The sequence below is a fragment of the Triturus cristatus genome, chromosome 3_2 (assembly GCF_964204655.1).
Source record: "Triturus cristatus chromosome 3_2, aTriCri1.1, whole genome shotgun sequence".
NCBI lineage: Eukaryota > Metazoa > Chordata > Amphibia > Caudata > Salamandridae > Triturus > Triturus cristatus.
This window is the reverse complement of record NC_140584.1, coordinates 1,028,251,922-1,028,271,763: the sequence shown is the minus strand read 5'-3', so window position 1 is coordinate 1,028,271,763 and position 19,842 is coordinate 1,028,251,922. Positions and strand designations below refer to the sequence as shown.

The following is a 19,842-nucleotide window of genomic DNA, read 5'->3' as shown; positions in this document are numbered from 1 at the left end:
TGCCTCTGTAAATAGGAACTCTGCAGGGAAGATTGTTCTGAAAGGGGTAATTGGCTGTAAGGGCCAGCAGCTCTCCTGCAAGGCAGCCGGTTTGGCCCATAGATGGTTAGTTTCAAAGGGAGATATCTTGTTCGTAGCTGGGCATGCGCTGCCTCACCCCATGGTTTCAACACCGGGGGCACAAGCAGCCCCTGGGTTGGCCACAGCAAGATACAAGTGGGGGGGAAGGGGGGGGTTGCTGCCCTCAGACGCTGAGTCATCAACTGCGTCACAAACTGCCATCAAGGTCTGCAACCTTCAGAAAAGAAAGTCTCTCCACCCACCATGTGTTAAGTGAACCGTACTGCACAGGCTTCAGGCCCGTGTGACCCCCTGTCCGCATTAAGGGTGCGGGGGTGGGGGGGGTGGGGAGAGGAGGCATAGCTGTCACACCAAGAGGGGCACCCTGGGAGGGGTACACCTAGTCTTCCAATGTCTCACTCCTGCCTCAAACCCAGCAAGAGGGCTGTGGCCCTGGGGGAGTGCTCTCGCCTCTCTACCCCACGTGGTCCACAGTGGCCCAGTCGCGTCCCACGAGTTCACCCACCGCTGGGGCTGCCAAAGGTCCTCCACAGCACATTGCCACCCCCACCGCCAGCACCCCACCGCCAAGTAGGGTCTCACCGGGGCCACCAGGTGCCGATCCTGCTCGCCGCCATTACAGGGCCTCAGATGCGTAGGTCTAGAGATCGTATATCAGGTCTCACAGCTAGCTTTCTCCAGTCCGCCAATAACCGCATTATATTCAGCAGTGTGTCTGGGGAGAGGTTTCATCGCATTCACTCCGAAGCCACTGTGCTGTATGGATAAATGCCGGATTGACAATCTGGCTGGCAGAGCCTCCTCAGAGGCCGGCCATTTTGTGGCCGGGATAGCTCTGCCCCCGAGTTGATGATTTTAACGTCTTAATTTGTGTGTATATGAGCATAATTCTCGTTTACCCCAGTGTTATTTTGAACAATCTTTTTTTTTATTTTTTTTTATTTTTTTAATTTAATTTTTTTATTTCCCAAGAGACCAGGCTATGATCAGTGATCTGGCTGAGGCCCAAATTCCAAAGGTTTATTCTTTCTGTACAGAGTGCTTAGCAATGCATCTGGTTTATTTATCTCCCTTTGTGTTAAGAAGGCCTTGGTTGGTTTGGAAAGAGCTGATCATATCCTGTTAAGTTTGTATGTTGAGTATAGCGTGTATCTAAACCACTAAACATTTTTATAAAACTTTAGTGAGAATACTCCTCATTTTCAGAGGGCTTGCTCCTTTTCCTTGTCATGTTTATTCTAGTTCCCTTAACTGTTGTAGGCAGTTTAGGTTAATACAAACAGCTGTCTAATGAAAATAAAACCTGGACTAGTATTTCAGTGGCGTAATGAGTAACCTTGGAACCCTTTTGAGCAGGTATCCTCCAGCCTGCCACCGCAGACTTGTTTCTGACGCGCTGGAAGTGAGAGCACGCACTCTCAGAGGTCAGAAACTATGCCTGTCGTTTCTGGCTTCCCAGCGCTGACAGGAGGGGTTAAGCTGAAACACAGGGTTATCCAAAAAGAATGTAATCTGAAAATTATCGGAAGAGGTAGATTTTATTTTTTTTGTTGCTTTCGAAAACTTAGAAATTTGCTGTTTGACCTGAGCGGAATAGGAAGAGTTTAATAATTTGGCAGCGAACTGAGCGGCCTCTTGCTCTTGATTCTGAGGACGTCGAGAAGGGAGAGGTTGTTTGATTTCGGTACTCTGGGGGCTGTGAGTTTTAATCGGAGCAATGCAAAGGGGCTTAAATTCTAATCTTTTTTTTGATCTGCAGCTAGTAAAGTTGCACGAATGCTGGGCATGCAAAGTTTATTTGTGGCACACCTAGTAAGGCTCGTGTTGCTGAGTTTTGAGTGACCTGCACATTTTTTGACATTAGCTGGGCTGCCTAGATTCAAGGATTTTCCATAGTGCAGGCATGAAAGAATTAGTCATTGGACCACCATCCTCTCGACACGCCATAGAAAGACATTTAAGCGTTTTCCCAAGGGATCCTAGAAGCTCGAAACACGTGCCTGCCACATTCTTTGCCCGGGAAACCATAGTCCGATCTTTGTCCAAGGTGATGCCAAGGCTCTTACCTTCAAGTTTAGGAAAAGGGGGCTCATCCAAACAAGAGCCATAGGAGTTGATCCGAGAGCGAAGGATTGTTTCCAACCACCAACACCTTTTGTTTTGTCCCCATTCAATTTTAGATGGCTTGCCGCCATCCAGTTGGCCACCTGTTCGATGCATGTAGTTAATTTCTTGGAGGCGTAAATGGTATCTGGTTACAAGGTGAAGACAGTCCATGCTTTTTCTTACAGGAAGTGTTTACACCTCCTCCAGGAGGATGGCTAGTGAAGCCGCATACCAAGGCGAGAGGCTACAAAGCCTCTGCCTCCATTGATATATTACCCCCGCTTCCCCCATACCTGGGAGATGCCACTCCTCAAGGCTCATCTGGCTCCAGAACAGGCAGGAAATTAGATATACAAGTAGACCTGTTTCATCACCAGGCTAGCAGCACCACTAATGTGGGCTGCCTGATGTTGTCCACAAAGGAAGGATTCCATCCTCTTTATTTTGGTGGGACCGAGTAATGCCCACTACCCACAGGAAGTGGTACTATAGGAAGTTTAGTTACCCCACGGGTAAGTAGCCCTTTTTGCTGATACCCTTAATTCCCTTTAACACCCCTAAATTCAGTATTTAGGTGACCCTTGGCACCAAATCCTGCCTGCTGATCTCCTGACAACCTGACTCGTCCTGCAGCTGTGCATCCACTAAAGGCCTCGGAGGGCCAACAGCACTTCTCCAGTATTGGGGTGTCTTTCATAGATTCACATGCTTGAATATTCCCCGTCGTCGAAGTGGGAGTCCCATGGTACATAAAAAGCAATAAGTCTCATGTATCTAGATACATACATAAACCATATGAGAATAAAATACATATCTAAATAAACTTATATAGTTCAAAATAACATATCAAGTCACAAGTACCATAGGATAACATTGACACATAGGAAAGCATTGAGAACAAAGAATCACTTTACTGACGTATCCTAAAGGGTGCCCCGAAATACGATTGCAAATACCTGTATGCAGTATATGTTTTTCTCCATAGGAGAGCATTACCCCGTAAACGCATTTGTGACGTTTTTGCTTAACTGGAATTTGATAACTCTTAAGTACTTGCTTGATTACAGAGTTCTTGGTGTTAAATATATAAAAATGCCTGATTTTTCAAAATTGGTCTAGAGTTTCTTCATGAGTGTCCCGTTTATTGACTGTGTGTACAACAAATGCTCAACACTTCCGTCTGATATACTGCTCGACCACTCTACCACAAAAGAGCATTTTGGATTATTAATTTAAGCTCTGTAAGCCATTGTGTACCACATTTTGGTACGCTACATAAAAAGCCAGCTTCCGACACTGTTTATCTCGAAATTTGTTGCTCTTGTAAGACGGTCAGTGACTTTTTAGGTTTTGCACATAGAATAGAGACCCTCGGGGAGCTGTAGGGAGGACCTGATTTTCGAAGATGAACACTTTCAGACTTTTGGCTGGCCTTTCCTGGTAGGCTAAGGTGTGAGTGCCTGTCAAACCAGTTAAACAAAAAAAAAAAAATACAAGGCATCAACTAATGGCGCTAATAATTTAGAAGGTGGCATGATATCCGATTATTAAAGCCCCACCAGTATCTTTGTAACTGAGCAGAGCTCTACATTAAAGATGTGGGTTGAGTATAAGGTTATATTCCCCTTCCTCTTGGTCTTTTCAATGCTTACATAATTAAAGCTAAAGTAAAGCTAACTTGGCATTCTGCCCCATTTCTTTCATGTTAGAGAAACTGGAGAAGAAGGCTGAGGAGGAGAGGATCCGGAAGCAAAGGGCTGCAGTTGAAAAGGCATTCCATGAGGGAATAGCTAAAGGAAAGCTGGTTCTACGCCGGTCTCCCATTGGCACGGATCGAAACCACAACAGGCAAGTGTTTCCTGAATATAATGGCTATTACATTAGAGGCACAATTGATTTTGTAAGTTGAATAAAAATATGAATGACCTACAATTTTATGGACAGTTTATCATGAACTGTTAATCGGGAGGGATTAAAGAGGGCACGTTTAGGGTGGGCAGAGTGACGGAGAGGAGCCTTGACAGTTGGTTTGCTTTCTAATCTGCACTTACAAGTAATTGGGCATACAAGTAATTGGGCACTATGCAGTTTGTAAAAAATAATTAAAAGCTCACTGTAGTCGTCTTACCTTTTAGCTTAACTTTTCACTGCACCCTTTGTTGAAGCTTAGGCATACATGTCGGTTTTCAGAGCCTCCTGCTCAGAATATGAGGTTAGGATTTTTTTTAATGATAGGGTGAATGGTAGTTTGTATTTTTTTTCATGAATTACTAAAGTCATACGTGACTAGTAAAAAAACCTCTTATTTTACAGGTACTGGCTGTTCTCTGATGAGGTGCCAGGATTGTTCATTGAGAAAGGCTGGATACATGATAGTATAAATTATACATGTGCTCTTCAACATAAGGAATTGAAGGACGAGGATGTTCAGGACCCTGTGGGTAAGAAAATGCTACCTGCAGCTACACACCAGTCTTTGGACCACACTTAAGGGTTGGTGGGGCGGGGGTTAGAAGCACTTCTTTGTAGTTTCATCCAGCTACCTGCAAGAATGGGCAGCTAGTAGCTTGATGTTAAAACTGATATCTCATGCGAGAGCTCCAGGTAGAGGCACGTTGATCTGATTACTTACTGATTTTTATTTTTAGATAAGATAGTGACTGAAGTTGCGGCAGATGACCTGGATCCAGTTACTGGTTCTCCACCAATAGAAACGACAGTACCTAAACAAGGGCAAAACCTCTGGTAACTATACTGTTGAATGCTCAATATGACACTAAATGAGGTCTCACTAGAAATGGTTACCTGGATCTTTGAAACAATTCCCTTTTAAGAGGTAACATTTTTGTGTCCTGTTACCTTTGCTACCTTTGGGTTTAATCTTGCTTGGATGTTTAGCGTTTCTTTTCTTCTCACTGAGATGGAAATCTTCCACTTGAAGACCATCTTTCTCCAACATTACTGTGATAATGTAGGGAGACTCAGCTTGGGATTCGGTCCTAATCATTTGTTTACATTTGGGAAGAAGGGATAATTTTCTGTGTAAAGGTTTAATGTATGCTTGGAGCCAGGTATTATTGTTTGGGGGGGGGTGAGGAGGGGGGATTACTGGACTGAGACTGGGGAAGTGGGAAGAGAGTGGGTGAGCGAGGGGGTTATGGATAGCATTTTCCAGGTTATCCCTATTTTGAGAGAATGTATCTTCCTGTGTTGCCTTTGGGTGCAGGTTTGGTGATCAAATGGCACCTGTGGGCCATTGGCTGGTTTACTATTTTGAATGCCATGCCATCTTGAAATAGTTCCGTTCTGTAAAGGCTGCTTTAACCGCCATTGAGAAGTTTGATACCAAACATCTGTCTTCAGTGGAGCCATCATGGTGCTGTGGAGTTTGTGTTGACAATCTCCCAGCACCATATACTCTTAAATGGCAGCACTGCACTTAGTGCCCAGGAATGGACCTGGGTACTGTAGGGGCACAGGGCTCATGCACTTGTACCCACACCACTGGCATAGGGCACCCAGCTAGAGGGGTGGCTGATGTATGCCAGGGCAGTGTGTGTTGTGGGCATGGTACACAGGGATCTATGCCATGTCGACTATTTTGGTCTGTGCCCAGACACTCAGCCTGCAAGGCCAGTGTGTGTGTGTCAGGGTACAGGGCCTCTAAGGGTGGCACGCTAAGTGCTGCAGTCCTTAGGGGCCTTCTCTGGTCACAAGGCACTGGGTACCTAGTGTACCATTTACACCTGGCATCAGCCAGGAACCGCGAACCCTGCACACTGCACCCGCCAAGCCTGGCCTGTGCTGGAGTGGACAAAGACCCTGAGGACGTCCCCCGGCGACTGTGACCCCGAATCCAGCATCCAAGGACTCACCTCTACGCTCATGACGATGCCGGCAGCCTCAGAACCAGGGACCCCTCCAACTGCGACTAGCCGAGGGTAAGATTTCCTGACACCAAAAGGCACCCCTTCACCCGGCGCTCTGTGGCACCCTGTGCCCAACTCCTGGGTGCCTACCTATCCTCCAACTACCCAACTTACCTCTGGAAGTGTTGGCCACACCTGAAGAATCTTCGTCCCGAGCTTGCAGCCTTTGTTCGTTATTGAGCTTCTCCATTGCAATCCATTGAGTGCCTGAAGGCTCAAAAGCACCCTGCACCCAGCCGCCAGAGTGCCCCTGGCAGTGCAATCTCTACTCCTACCTACTTCCCCATTTGCCCTGAGCAAGTGATCAGGAGCCCAGCTCCCACAGCCACGTGGCCTGCTAGCCAGCAGCCACCAACCACAGGCCCTCTGCCTCCCATAGGATAACATTGGGCCTAACTCACTCTGCACCCGGCTGCCCCTGTGCCGCTAAGGGTGTAACAACTGTACTGACCTGACCCTGGGAGACCCTGGAGTCTATGCCCAGAAACTTAACTCTGCCAGTCCAGTACTTATCCAAAAGCCGATAACTCTCTGTTCGAGGCATATGAGCTGCAGATTACACACTTTTGCATAGATCGCCATCTGGTGTTGGGCCCGGATGTTTGCAGTTTGTTTTTGCTCTTGGAAAGTCTTTGGAAGTCACGAGGTCGGTGACTCCTCCCTTGGTTCGTATTGCGCATGGGCTTCGGCTCCATCCTCAGATTGTTTTTTCCCGCCATCGGGCTCCGATGTAATACTTCGTGCTCCGGTTCCGAACATTCCAGTTCGACGATCGAAGCGGAATCCTCGCTCTTCGCGGTATTGTTCAGATCCTGATCTCCTCAATCACCTTCTTCTTCGACACACCTTCGATTCCAGTCATTGACTGCGGCCTTCGGGCCTATCTAAGCTCCGGTCCCGGCTGATGGAAAGAACTCCATTCAAGAAGTGCCCTCTGTGGGTCCAAATTCCCCCACACCGATCTTCATGAGGTGTGCAACCTCTGCCTCTCCCCTGAACACGAGGCTCGAGACTGTCCCGCCTGCAAGTCTTTCAGATCCAAAAAGACTATTCGAGATCGAAGGGCCAGACGAAAAATGGCGCACTCCTCGACTTCCGTTCCAGTTGACATCTTCGGGGACGACGTCGAAGCTCCGGGACAGCAGCACACCGAAGAGGACCTAGTCAGTGCTTCCGAAGCCGACGACTCGGATGTGAAGGACATCACCCCGGCACAGAGGGTCGTGAGTAAAATACCCCCTCCCACACCCGCGCCGACACCCAAAAAGGCTTCGGTCACGCCTTCGCCTCCGGGCCTAGGCAAGACCAAAGACACTGCTTCGAACACCCCACCTTCGGGCCCGGTGAAGAAGCCTAATAAGCCTTCCGGCAGCTCAGGCTCGAGCCAGCCTGCCAGCGGTGCCGATAAACTCACTTCGGCACCGAAGAAGAGATCGGCCTCTACCTCGACACCGAGCTCCGCACCAAAGCCCTCGGTGTCGAAACCCAGCCTCTCGGTGCCGACCCTCCCGCGCCGAATCCTGTCTCGGCGCCGACCAAAAAATCGGAGGTTCCAAAAAAGCACGGCACAGACAAGCCTAAAAAGCCATCGGCCCCAAAAACTTCGGCGCCGACCGAACAGCCAGTGTCGCAAGAACTATTTACACCGGATCCTTTGCAAAAGACTCTTACCAAGGATCCAAAAACTGGACATTTGGCACTGTCTTCTAAAAAGAGACATTTGGACAAACCAGCTCCACCTCTAAAGAGGAAAGACTGTGCTACCTCCGCTTTCAGAGTGCCTTCCTCCACCTCCTCCACCCTCTCCACCTCCGCCCCCTCCACCCCTGCCTCATCACTCTCCGACCCCGTCTTCAGACCATGATGATCAGGGGGACCCATACTACGACCCAGCAGATGTGCCACAAGACTCCACCCTTACAGGATCCCCAGACCCATGGGATGATTCTAATAATCCAGACATTCCAGATGTCCCACAAGATGACCTTTATCCATCCAGGCCATCTCCACCAGAAGACTTATTAGGTTTTCACCACCTACTTCAGAGGGCGGCACATTATCACGCAGTAGAGCTACACACTGACCCAGTAGAGGAAGATTTCCTCCTAGACACCTTTGATACTGCACATAGGTCTACTTCTATACTACCTATGCTCAAAGGGGTAATAAAACATGCGCCAGAGGTTTTTAAAGACCCAGTCAGGGCTAGGGTCCTCAACCCACGCATGGAGAAAGTATAAAGCTGCCCCCACAGATCCTGCCTACATCAAAGGGCCAGCGCCACTGGATTCCCTAGTGGTATCCACTGCAAGGAAGAGATCAAATTCTCAGGCGAAGCACCACCGCCTGACAAAGAGTCAAAGTTCCTGGACGCGTCAGGAAAACGCACTGCGTCACAGGCAGCCAATATATGGCGTATTGCCAACACTCAAGCGCTATTGGCCAGATACGACAGAGCGCATTATGATGAATTAGACACCATCATGCACCATCTCCCAGAAAAATACAGAAATGGGGCCAATGAATTAATTCAAGAGGGTAAAACCAGAACGAACACCTCTATACGCTGTGCCTTAGACGCAGCAGACAGCCTCCAGGGCCATCAACACTAGCGTCCTCCTCCGTCACCATGCTTGGCTCAGAGTTTCAGGCTTTAAACCTGAGGTACAAGCCTCCATATTAAATCATCCATTTGAATAAGACCATTTATTCGGTCCAAAAGTAGATGAGGCCCTCGAAGATGAAGAAAGACACAGATACGGCGAAATCTATGGGAGCCCTACAGTCACACCCTCCTAGGCGCTCCTTTCGCCACTCTTCCTTTCGGGGCACGGGCAGAGGCTACTCCTCAGATAGCGCGTCCACTTCCTATAAATCCCCTGTTCAATCCACCTTCACAAGGGGTTATATCAAAGAGGCGGCTATAGAGGCAATAACAATAAAGGCAGAGGCAAAACATACCGCCCGCTCTGCCACACCGCTTACCCAATGACTTCCCCCTGCTCCCTCCAGACCATCCCACTCCGGTCGGGGGCAGACTACAAAATTTCCTTCACATCTGGGAGTCCATCACATCAGACAAATGGGTGACCAAAATTATTCGTTCAGGGTACTGCCTAGAATTGACATCTACCCCCGCCCCCACCAACATTCCACCCAGGCAACGCCCAATGTCACAAGAACATTCCACGTTACTGAAACAGGAGGTAATCTCCCTCCTACAAAAAGAGGCGATAGAACAAGTCCCCGCCAATCAGCAAAATTTAGGGGTCTACTCCCTATATTTCCTGATGCCAAAAAGAGACCAGACTCTACGACCTATCTTAGATCTCCGGCCTCTGAACACATACATACATTCGGACCATTTTCACATGGTAACACTTCAGCAGGTACGTCCGCTCCTCTCCCAGAACGACTTTCTCACCACAATGGACTTGAAAGGCACATACTTTCACATTCCGGTACACCATGCCCACAGAAAGTACCTCAGATTTGTAGTGGACGGGCAACACTACCAGTTAAAGGTGCTCCCATTCGGGGTCACAACAGCACCAAGGGTATTCACCAAGTGCCTAGCGGTAGTGGCGGCACATCTCAGACAGCACATTCACGTCTTCCCATATTTAGACGACTGGCTGATAAAAACCACGTCCTACAACCAATGTGTACACCACACCGCCACTACAATCCAACTACTTCACCAACTAGGCTTCACGGTGAACCACTAAAAGTCCCAGCTAACACCATCCCTCACAAAACAATACCTCGGTGCCACCATAGACACCTCAAAAGCCATAGCCTACCCCAATCCGGCCAGGATTGCAAGCATTCAGGCTTTGCGTCAAAAATTCATACTTCAATACTCCCTCCCAGCAAGAGTGTTCATGCAACTGATAGGGATGATGGCCTCTTGCATTTTCATAGTGCCTCATGCAAGACTCCAGATGCGTCCACTCCAAGAGTGCTTAGCGCGCCAATGGAACCAGGCCCAGGGGCAACTGACAGATCTGGCGTTGGTAGACGGTCACACCCATCGCTCTCTGCAGTGTTGGAACACCACAATTCTTTCCCGAGGTCGACTGTTCCTGGACCCGGTTCCACAAATAATCCTGACAAGACGCATCGCTCTCCGGCTGGGGAGCTCATCTACTACACCTCACAGTGCAGGGCACATGGACGCCGCAACAAAAGTTACTCCACACCAACCATCTGGACTTACTGGCCATCTTTCTAGCCCTAAAATCCTTTCACACACAGATTTTATGCAAGGCAGTCCTTATTCACACAGACAACATGACCGCCATGTACTACATTCAAAAACAAGGCGGCACACTCCACAGCTCTCTCAACTAGCACAGAGCATATGGAGATGGGCAATTCCACACACAATCTTTCTCCTAGCCCAGCATGTCCCAGGAGTCCAAAACACCATGGCAGATCTGCTCAGCAGACAGACGCAGCAGATCCACGAGTGGGAACTTCACCCGCAGGTTCTTCACCCGTTCTTTCAGATGTGGGGGCATCCACAGATAGACCTATTCGCCACCCACAAACAAAAAATGCCCAAGCTTTGCCGCCAGATACCCACACCCATTGTCCAAAGGCAATGCGATATGGATGAACTGGTCAGGCAAATTTGCGTACGCCTTTCCACCTCTCCCACTAATTCCATTAGTGGTGCGAAAGCTACAACAGCACTCCCTCACACTGATTCTAGTAGCTCCAACATGGGTCAGACAGCCGTGGTACACCACGCTGCTGGAACTCTCGGTAGTGCCACACCAAAAATTGCACCTCTCACCATGCCTCCTAACCCAGAACCATGGAGAGATCAGACACCCGGACCCAGCTCAGCTCAACCTTGCGATCCGGCTCCTGAGATCCTAGAATTCGGATACCTTAACCTTCCCCCCCGACTGTATGAACGTTATCAGAGAAGCTAGACGCCCTACCACTAGAGCCTGCTAAGCTGCCAAGTGGAAAAAATTTGTTGTTTATTGCCATAACTACACAATCGACCCTCTAGACGCATCCATACAGCATATCATATGCTACTTACTCCATCTACAAAGATGTAACCTAGCATATACATCCATTCGGCTACACCTCGCAGCAATTGCCGCTTACCTACAAAACAGACAGCACCTATCACTTTTCAGAGTGCCTGCCATTAAACCTTCATGGAAGGCCTAAAACGAATAATTCCCCCCAGAGTACCACCCTCACCTGTGTGGAACTTAAATATAGTTCTCACAAGGCTAATGGGACCGCCTTTCGAACCTTTGCATAAATGCGAACTTCCATCTAAACCAGTCGGTAGAATTACCAGTCTTTTTCTCACAACCTCAAACCGTTGCGGAAAGGGCTTTACACACACTGGATGTTAAAAGGGCCTTACTTTACTACATCCAAAGAACACAACCTTTCAGAAAAACCAAACAGCTATTTGTCTTTCTCTCCACCACATAAAGGCAACCCTATTTCTAAATCAGGGATAGCTAGGTGGATTGTAAAATGCATACAGATTTGCTACCACAAAGCAAAACGAACGCTATCTGTTCCCCCCTAAAGCCCACTCTACAAGGAATAATGTATACAAAACCATTGGCCTAGAGTTCAGTTCTTGAGTGTGTGAGACCATTTGCTGACGGTGTGCAACACATGCTTTACACTGTCCTCTGATACTGCCTTACTGCTCGACCAAGCTACCACTTTAGAGAGTAAGGTTATATCTAACTTTAGCCTCTGCCAAACCTCTGGGAACTATGGACTCTGTGCACACTGTACCTATGTAGGAACAGTATATACAGAGCCACTTTCCTAAAAGCAGGCTACTTTTTAGGCAGATGAGCACTTGTGCATAAGCAAAGCCCAGTCACTCGTAATAAAGAAAATCAATGGTGTCTGTGGTCTGACTCATTATCCCTTTCTGCGGGACATGGTGGGCGTGAACAAAATGTGAATGACTGTTGAATAGAGCAATGGACGAAAGGCATTAACCAAAAGTGTGTGTGTTGGGAGGGGGTGGCGAGCGGGGAAGGTGTTAGGGAGGGAGGTGTAGGTGTGGAAAACCAGAGGCTGGTAAGAAAGCCTAAGCTGTTGCAATGTTTAAAACAAAAACTATATATATATTGCAAACAGTATGAGTTGTAAGCTTTCATTATATGCATAACCATAGCAATGTTTCTGTTGCACACAAGCCGCCAAATATTTGCATGTTTAGATATTTTGTCAGGTATGGTAACTAACTACAACCAATGTTGATCATAAGTTGGAATAAAAATCTCTATTAGGAGGATATCACTTCTCTTGAAAGAAAAACGGATGTATTCCTAAGCATCTTATGTATTAGGAACACGTTACATTGCATGTTACAGAAGTAAGATATCTGCTTTGTAGAAGCAGAGAAATAGTCTTGAAAAACTGCTGCCTCAGTTGGCTACATCCACTGTGGGGATCTAGGTTTGACGTTTTCGTTTTCCACTTCACCATATATGTGTGCAAGCAGGAAAAGGAGTTGTTTGGTAGATTTGTGTGGAGGAGTTCATGTATTTGGAAATAAGTAGTTTAAGGTTTTTTCTGAAGTGTAGTAATTGATTCTAACAAAGATCCTGTGGCAGGGCATTCCATATTCCCTGGGAATGCGCCTAGAATATGGCCAGAGTCGGAAGTACGGTGTTTGAGCTTTGCAAGGGCCGCTTTCATCCAGATGAAAAAAGTTTGTCTTAAGGCACTAGTCCTGCCTTGACTGTATTGGTGTGGTGGGAAACGGAGATAAAAAAAATAGAACCGCAGCTACTGTGCTGGATTTGTTTTCTTTACTTGAAATGGTTCCAGAATGCATCTCCCAGATGTATTTCAGCCTTACCTTGGCGGATTTGGAAAATACTTGTTTTTTGGACTTTTACACTTGGTGTCTGCTTATAAGCATGATTTATGTATGTGTTTATTATAATGTTATGTATTGGAGTATTTGGCATTCCAAGGCTCATTGCCAACCTAACGAGTGTTCTTTAAAAGAAATTTTAACAAATGGAAAAACACTCAAATTAAGCGGCTTTTGCAATACAGTGATTTGGCAGTTTGTAGATGACCGGACATCCTAGACAACAGAATGCATGAGATGAGGCATAACCATGTGTGTTCGACATTTGACTTAATGCATGTTTGGCAGTTTCTGCATACCGATGACACTTGCGCATGATGAACTTCACCGTTCATCTACTGTTTGCCTGACCATCTTATCTACCCCTCTCCATCCTATAATTCCTATTCATTCTACTCTTGCCATTCAACATTTGTTTACAATTCATCATGCGGTAGACAGCCATTCTCCAATAATCGAACAATCCCCATTAGCTAACACCTAGTTCACCATTTTTCATTAGGCCTCACACGTCCCATCTTTCTTAATTTATTCACCTATTCATCTATCAGCCAACCAACAAATTTCGATTGGACCACTGTTCTGAATGATTTATTCACCATGCCATCTGCTTTTCTCTGTTCGCATTCATACACCATTATTTTAGCTACCACCTATTTCTCCATTATTCCTTCTTTCAGCATATATTTACTGTCCATGCAATCTTTTTTGAATTTATTTTTTTAATATGGCTATATCATGTCGCCGGGTCCCTCTGGTAAACTGAGCTTGTTGCAGCTAACCAATTTGGTCCTTATTTTGTCTTATGCAGATTGCTTTAAACCTATTCAGTATGCATGGTTGGCATTGTAAAAACCTGTTAATTTTCATATATATATATATATATATATATATATATATATATATATATATATATATATATATATATATATATATATATATATATATATATATATATATATAGTTTTGCTTGGGGCGGTTTTTTGGTTAAGTGGCTATCCTGTGGTGCAAAAAACAAAATAATTATCTTTATACCCTTCATTTAAATGCAAACCTACAAGGACTCCTTAGTGGTGGTGGCACTAAGGATAACTGGGCTAGTGCGTGTTTTGAGTGCAAGGAAGGGATTTTAACTAAGAACTTTATGGGATTTAAAATCCGCGCTATATGATACGGACGTTTTAATTAAGTTACTAGGTTGCTGCCCGTTCATTCATGGGTATAATGCAGGCCCCTTCAGCCCCTGGGTGCGGGGGCCAACCAAGCCTTCAAGGCTCCTCAACCGTTCATGGAATGTGCAAATTAGCCCAAGGCAAATTAATATCTGTGAGATATGGGAGACTCGCGGTCCCTTTTCACATTCTTCAGGGGGCACCCACTAATTTGTGCCTTGATCCACTCCCTTGATTTCGACAGCCACTAATGAACCTTATAACAGGCAGGATAGCTGGAACATAGCCCTCTCTTTAGGTGACTCAATGAATGTAGCAAGACCCTACTCTTATTTCCTTACCATTTGTTAAGTAAGAAGCTACCTTTTTGTTTCAGGTAACTGGATTAGCAACTTCATTTTAGGCTTTTTTATGTGGTGATTTTCGCGATAAGTTGCTGAATTCTCACCATCCTGGCCTTTGCAGGATTAGTAATCGATTTAAACAACCTGTATTGACTGAGTAGGTGGTAACGTAAAAAGTGAGCGCTACTTTGGAGGCTTTGATATTGCGTGTGATTGTTAGCATTGTGCAGATTTGATTTTCCTATATGATTCTGTTAGTCTCTTGTTTTCATTTTTTATTAAAAACGAATATATTTGAAAGGCAATACAAAATATTAATATTTATTTTTTTGCCCTTGCAGGTTTCTTTGCGACACTCAGAAAGAACTGGATGAGCTACTCAGTTGTCTACACCCTCAAGGGGTCAGGGAAAGCGTGCTGAAGGAACGCATTCAGAAAAGGTGTGTAGTTCGTTAGAGTGGAACAAATTAACTGTCTCAACACGCTGTCCTTTCTTGGTCAGATTTCCTTGAATGCTTTGATCTAGTGTGGTAGAACTGCTGTCCTTGCACCAGACAACCAATAGTAACATATTAATCTCTTGCACACAATAATACCTTGGATGAACATCCACTCCCTGTATCACTTTACTAATACATTGTGCAGAACAGGGGATATTTTATCAGCGCTTAGAATACCCTTCTGTCCATTACAAAAACAGCTTTCCATACTACTTTCGGTAGGTAAGAGTCACATAATAAATACACAATTCATTGTTTTGGTGACGTCTCACAAGCACTTGAGCGCCTAAACATTGAGTGGATATTGCAATGGTGATGTTTTGCAGAGGGCAGGTTTTGTAAATTTATGCATTTTGATTACTGTAAAGGAAATCTGGTTCTCTTGTGGTTTAGGAAGATCCTAGTATAGTGCACCGGATTGCCAAACGATTGCTATTGGCTGTATATTATGCCAACATCGCACTGCCCCGTGTTTGTCTTTCATTTGCCTATCCCTTTTGGGGGTAGCACCATCTGGTATTGTATTTGCATTCATTTCCCTGACTAGGTTCCTAAGCACATTGCAGACAGCAAACATGGTCCTATGTGGGAGTGCTGTGGGCAAAACAATGTTGTGTAGCATATGTCATAATCCTGTGTGGGAGGACCAAAGTTGTACTCTTACAGTGTTTTGTTTGTTGTGCCTTTGCAGAACTTTGAAGAAAAATAAGTTAATGCAAAGGGATTCTGAAGCCTTAAATGTTAGTGTATGGATGAAAATGTATCTGTGCAGTATGGCGTCTGAAAACTTTTAGTGTTGTGTGTATGTTAGGGACTTCTTCAAGTCTAGCTTGCCACACACTTGTAGCTGTGCCTGTGGGTGGGTTTAGGCAAAAGTGTAAAAGATTGATATGTGTGCATGTGAACGCCTACCAGTTCTGGAGTGTATGTATCAAATGATTATAATGCCCAGATGTTTTGTGGTTCAAAGTGCCAAAAATGAGTGAAGCTGCCTTTTGGAGTGTAGTCTTGCATCTGCTAAAGAAAATTCCTTGCAGTCTGTATGATAGCTGCCCATATTGAATGGGCCGTTTGCGACCAGCCATGGTAAATGCTGTGAACTCCTCCCGTGAGCAGTGGAGAGCAACACGCATTAATGGGCAGTACATAGATGGCTATAGTTTACACTCTTGATGACCGAGGTGCAGTTGTTATACCGTCAGCTGTAAGTTTGAGCAGTCCAGTGAGAAAACAACAAACTATAGAAATGGGTATTAAACAATCACCCGTATTCTATGCTCTTGAGGGTTTAACGGGATTTGCAGTCGGGCTTGGTCGACTTTCTCGGACCATAACCTGCACTGCTCACTCATGAGGAGCTTAGAGGCATGGGCATTATACAGCCAGCCATAGCCTGTTATTAGCGATTGCTTGAGGAGGAGTAACTACTATAAGAGAAGCCTTTGTATATTCAAGGCATGCTAGCATGCAACCCATAGGAATGATCGTTCTGTAATTGGGCGAGGTACTTGCTCTGAAGTTCACCTAAGTGCAGCACAGGGCAACTTGCAAGAATAATTATAGTATCTCCATTCTGGGTACAACAGGAGTGACTGAAGAGACAAATAGAAATGGGCATTTTATATAGCCTCTGCAGTGGAGCGGGTTAAGTAACTGAGAAATACCACAAAAACCCTGTTCTCTAGGGACTTACCCTGGTGTGGTGACTGGATATCCATCTGGCATTTTGGGCACAAAGTGGGCTTTGGTCAGCAATTCCCTTTAAAGAATACAATTTGATTACACACCATGAGAGAAGTAACAGGGGCGTGGTTAAAGGAATGGTGGAGTGAATAGGGCAGGTTTAGCCTAATGCCCCAAAAGGCCCACATGCCAAAGTCTTTCTTTACCATTCTGCCCATCACCAGGATGCTCTGGAAGGAGGGCTAAATGCAGGATCAGTTTGAATCATAAGGGACATTGGAATCAACCCAACTTGATGCATCTGAGTAAGAGTGGATATGGGAAAGCTGTAAGGAGAGGAGGAGGAGGGGGGGGGGCAGCAGTGGCAGGCTTCATGTGACAAGGCAGGCATTAGGAAAACCTGTTATTGCCCATCGCTCTAGAAAGCAAGATTCTCCTAGGGCTGGTATTTGCTACAGAATTCTTATTTCACACTGTTTTTGGTGAGATGAGCATTTCCCTCAAATAAAAAAAATACTGAATCTGCTTAATTGCACTTCGCAAGTTGAAATTCAGACTTTAGGTTAGTAGCCTTTTCCTAAACTCTCATGTCATGCCACAAGTGAAACTAATAATGGCTTTTTAAAAATGTATATGGACCAAAGAATAACTATTCTCCTGTATGTATTAATATTTATAAATTTAACAATTTTAGGCATAGAGAAATTAAGTGATTTGTCCAGAATCAAATTATTTTGAGCAAAGCGCTGAGGTTGGGATTCAAACATGTCTTCAGATTCCAGAGTCTGCTGCTTTAGACACTTAGCCCCATCTCCTGTGATGCAATGGTTCAATGCCACATGTATTGTTGGCCATGATTAATTTGTTTTGATTATCCTGTACTGTTTCTCCTTCTGAGATATTGAATATCTTTTTTGTATATATATTTTTGTTGTTGTTGCACAGAGCCCCTTTGTTGTACTTGTCCCACCTATTCTGCTATTGGAGCAGGTATTACCAACAGCTCACTGTCATGTGACACTCCTATTATGGCGAGCACATGCTCTTCTCAGCATCCCATCCACTACATGAAGTTGGCTTGACATTCATTAAGGCCAAAAGATTAATACTTGAGTATGAGCCTTTCTGATGGATCCCTCTACCTGTAGATTGCTTGTCTATTGAAAAGCCCTGGATGCCAGACTAGACCTGGGAACTTTTCTCATAGGTCTCCCTTGCGGGCAGGAGGCACTGGTTCAATCTCTTGTGAAAGCTTTTCCACAGTGACTTAACTAAAACCATGAAGTGTCCATTCCAGCGTCCTGATAATTGGCATTGCCTAGGCAGCCAATTTTGCTACAGAATAAATCGTAAATGCTGAGCACTCTCCTCTCGGCTCAACCTTAGTCTAAAGGACATGTGCTTTTGGTAGACAGGTTGACTATATTTCAGCTGATCCACTAATTCTGTAGGTGCTCTCGGTGCACATTGTGAAGCCCAAAACATCCTGATTGCACCAGATTGGCCGGTCTGTGGTTGTGCCAGGATCTACTCCAAATATGAATCTACAGCCATACAAGAATATTCCTTGCAGGCTGAATTTAACCTACAGGATGTCCAGCAAAATTGTGCACCCCAGCCTTTCATTTTCTAGTTCGGCTTCATGTGTGGAAAGTTTGTGTGTCCCCGTTCTATGTACTCTGTAAAACAGTGAATCTTTAAAGGAGAACCTTGTATGCTTTCATTTGGATATTGTTCTACTAATGGTGCCCATAGGAGCTTGCAACAAAACTTACTCGGAGGAACTGTTTCCTCCGTCTGATCAAATCTGGTTTGCAACTTTACTATAATGCACATTTGACTACCTTACAGTTCATTAAAACTGCAACCAATGACTCTTGGGTCTAAAGGAGGAGAAAAGGTCCTTGTAAGGAGCTGAATAAAGATTGTCCAAGTTCCCAAGCACAATGTAAGTCCTAGCATCTGTCTCGGAAAATCACTTCAGCTGTAGAACAAGGAGTGAGCTTCAGGCTGTTGGTATGGAGGAACCTTGCATGAATTTTCAGTATGTTCCCATTCAGATTCATCCTTGTTAATGATCTTATTTGCCACTATCTCGTCGGGCAATATAGTGTACCTCGAATACCGCTTCTCTGGCTGAAAACTTGCTCATTAAATGTTCTTGCTTTGATAAAGAAAAAAAGGTATATGCATGGCTAAAACTTCTCAATTATGCTACTTGGTGAAAAAATGCAATTGACCGCCATAGCCAGATGAAAAATGTCTTGTACCACATTATTTTACCACACTGCTTTTGAAACCCTTCTAGGGAGGCAGAGCACCCACTGCTGCTGTAGACTGCTCCTATCTAGATATTTGCAGGATCTCTACCTGTAGATTGAATTTGAACATGTGTTGAACACTATTGAATTGGTTTTATACCAGAGCAGATACTACAGTGATGGCAGCGTACCCTTTGGGATCGCTTTGCTTTTGGGTTGAGTGAGAGTCCTTTTTGTTATGGGTTCACTGCAGAGGTGCAAGTTAAGCTTGCTACATTTTCAATTTGTGAATGAGAAAATAACATGATGGGAAAGAAAGTAATTTGTTCTTAATCCTTGTTCTCAATCATGTATATTCTCTGGATTCAAAAACATCCCACCATTTTGCCCAGTTACTGGTATTCTATATGAAGGAAGCACTGATAATGAGTCGGGATAGTATAACTTTTTGAGGTGACTTATTTATCTGGTCTATAGTGAGGACTAGAAATGCCATGTTGTACTTGTGGCCCTTCAGCAAGAACACTAAATTATCTCTTTACACCATAAACTAACAACCTGCCCAATCGCAGTTGACTCCCTTATAGGTTCAGGAGTTCAGTTTGATTGAATCAAAGTACAAGAGACCTGATCTTGAAGGATCCTCCTAGCACATCATTTTTACTTTTTCTCTAATGAGCAGATCTAAACCTACATTTGGAATATCTTTGCCTCCTTGTTCCTGATTTATTATTTACACTGTCACCATCGCCGGACCATACTCGTTTCATCATATCTTCCACTAAACTCCTTCCATTTATCAAAGTTGCCATCCCATTCCCTGCACCATTGGAATATTCAGTCCTTGAACCATAAATCCTCTTGCTCAGTCCTCCTAGGT

At 45.1% G+C, this 19,842-nt stretch overlaps 1 protein-coding gene across 1 annotated transcript in view; it reads left to right on the top strand.

Annotated features, from left to right (window-relative positions):
• Positions 1–19,842, top strand: part of BAZ1B (bromodomain adjacent to zinc finger domain 1B) — a 314,567-nt gene that overhangs the window by 103,546 nt on the left and 191,179 nt on the right. Inside the window, exons 8-11 of the mRNA XM_085649665.1 lie at positions 3,897–4,035; positions 4,501–4,628; positions 4,836–4,932; positions 14,860–14,958. Of these exons, the coding sequence (XP_085505791.1) occupies positions 3,897–4,035; positions 4,501–4,628; positions 4,836–4,932; positions 14,860–14,958 (463 nt within the window). The remainder of the gene's footprint in view (positions 1–3,896; positions 4,036–4,500; positions 4,629–4,835; positions 4,933–14,859; positions 14,959–19,842) is intronic.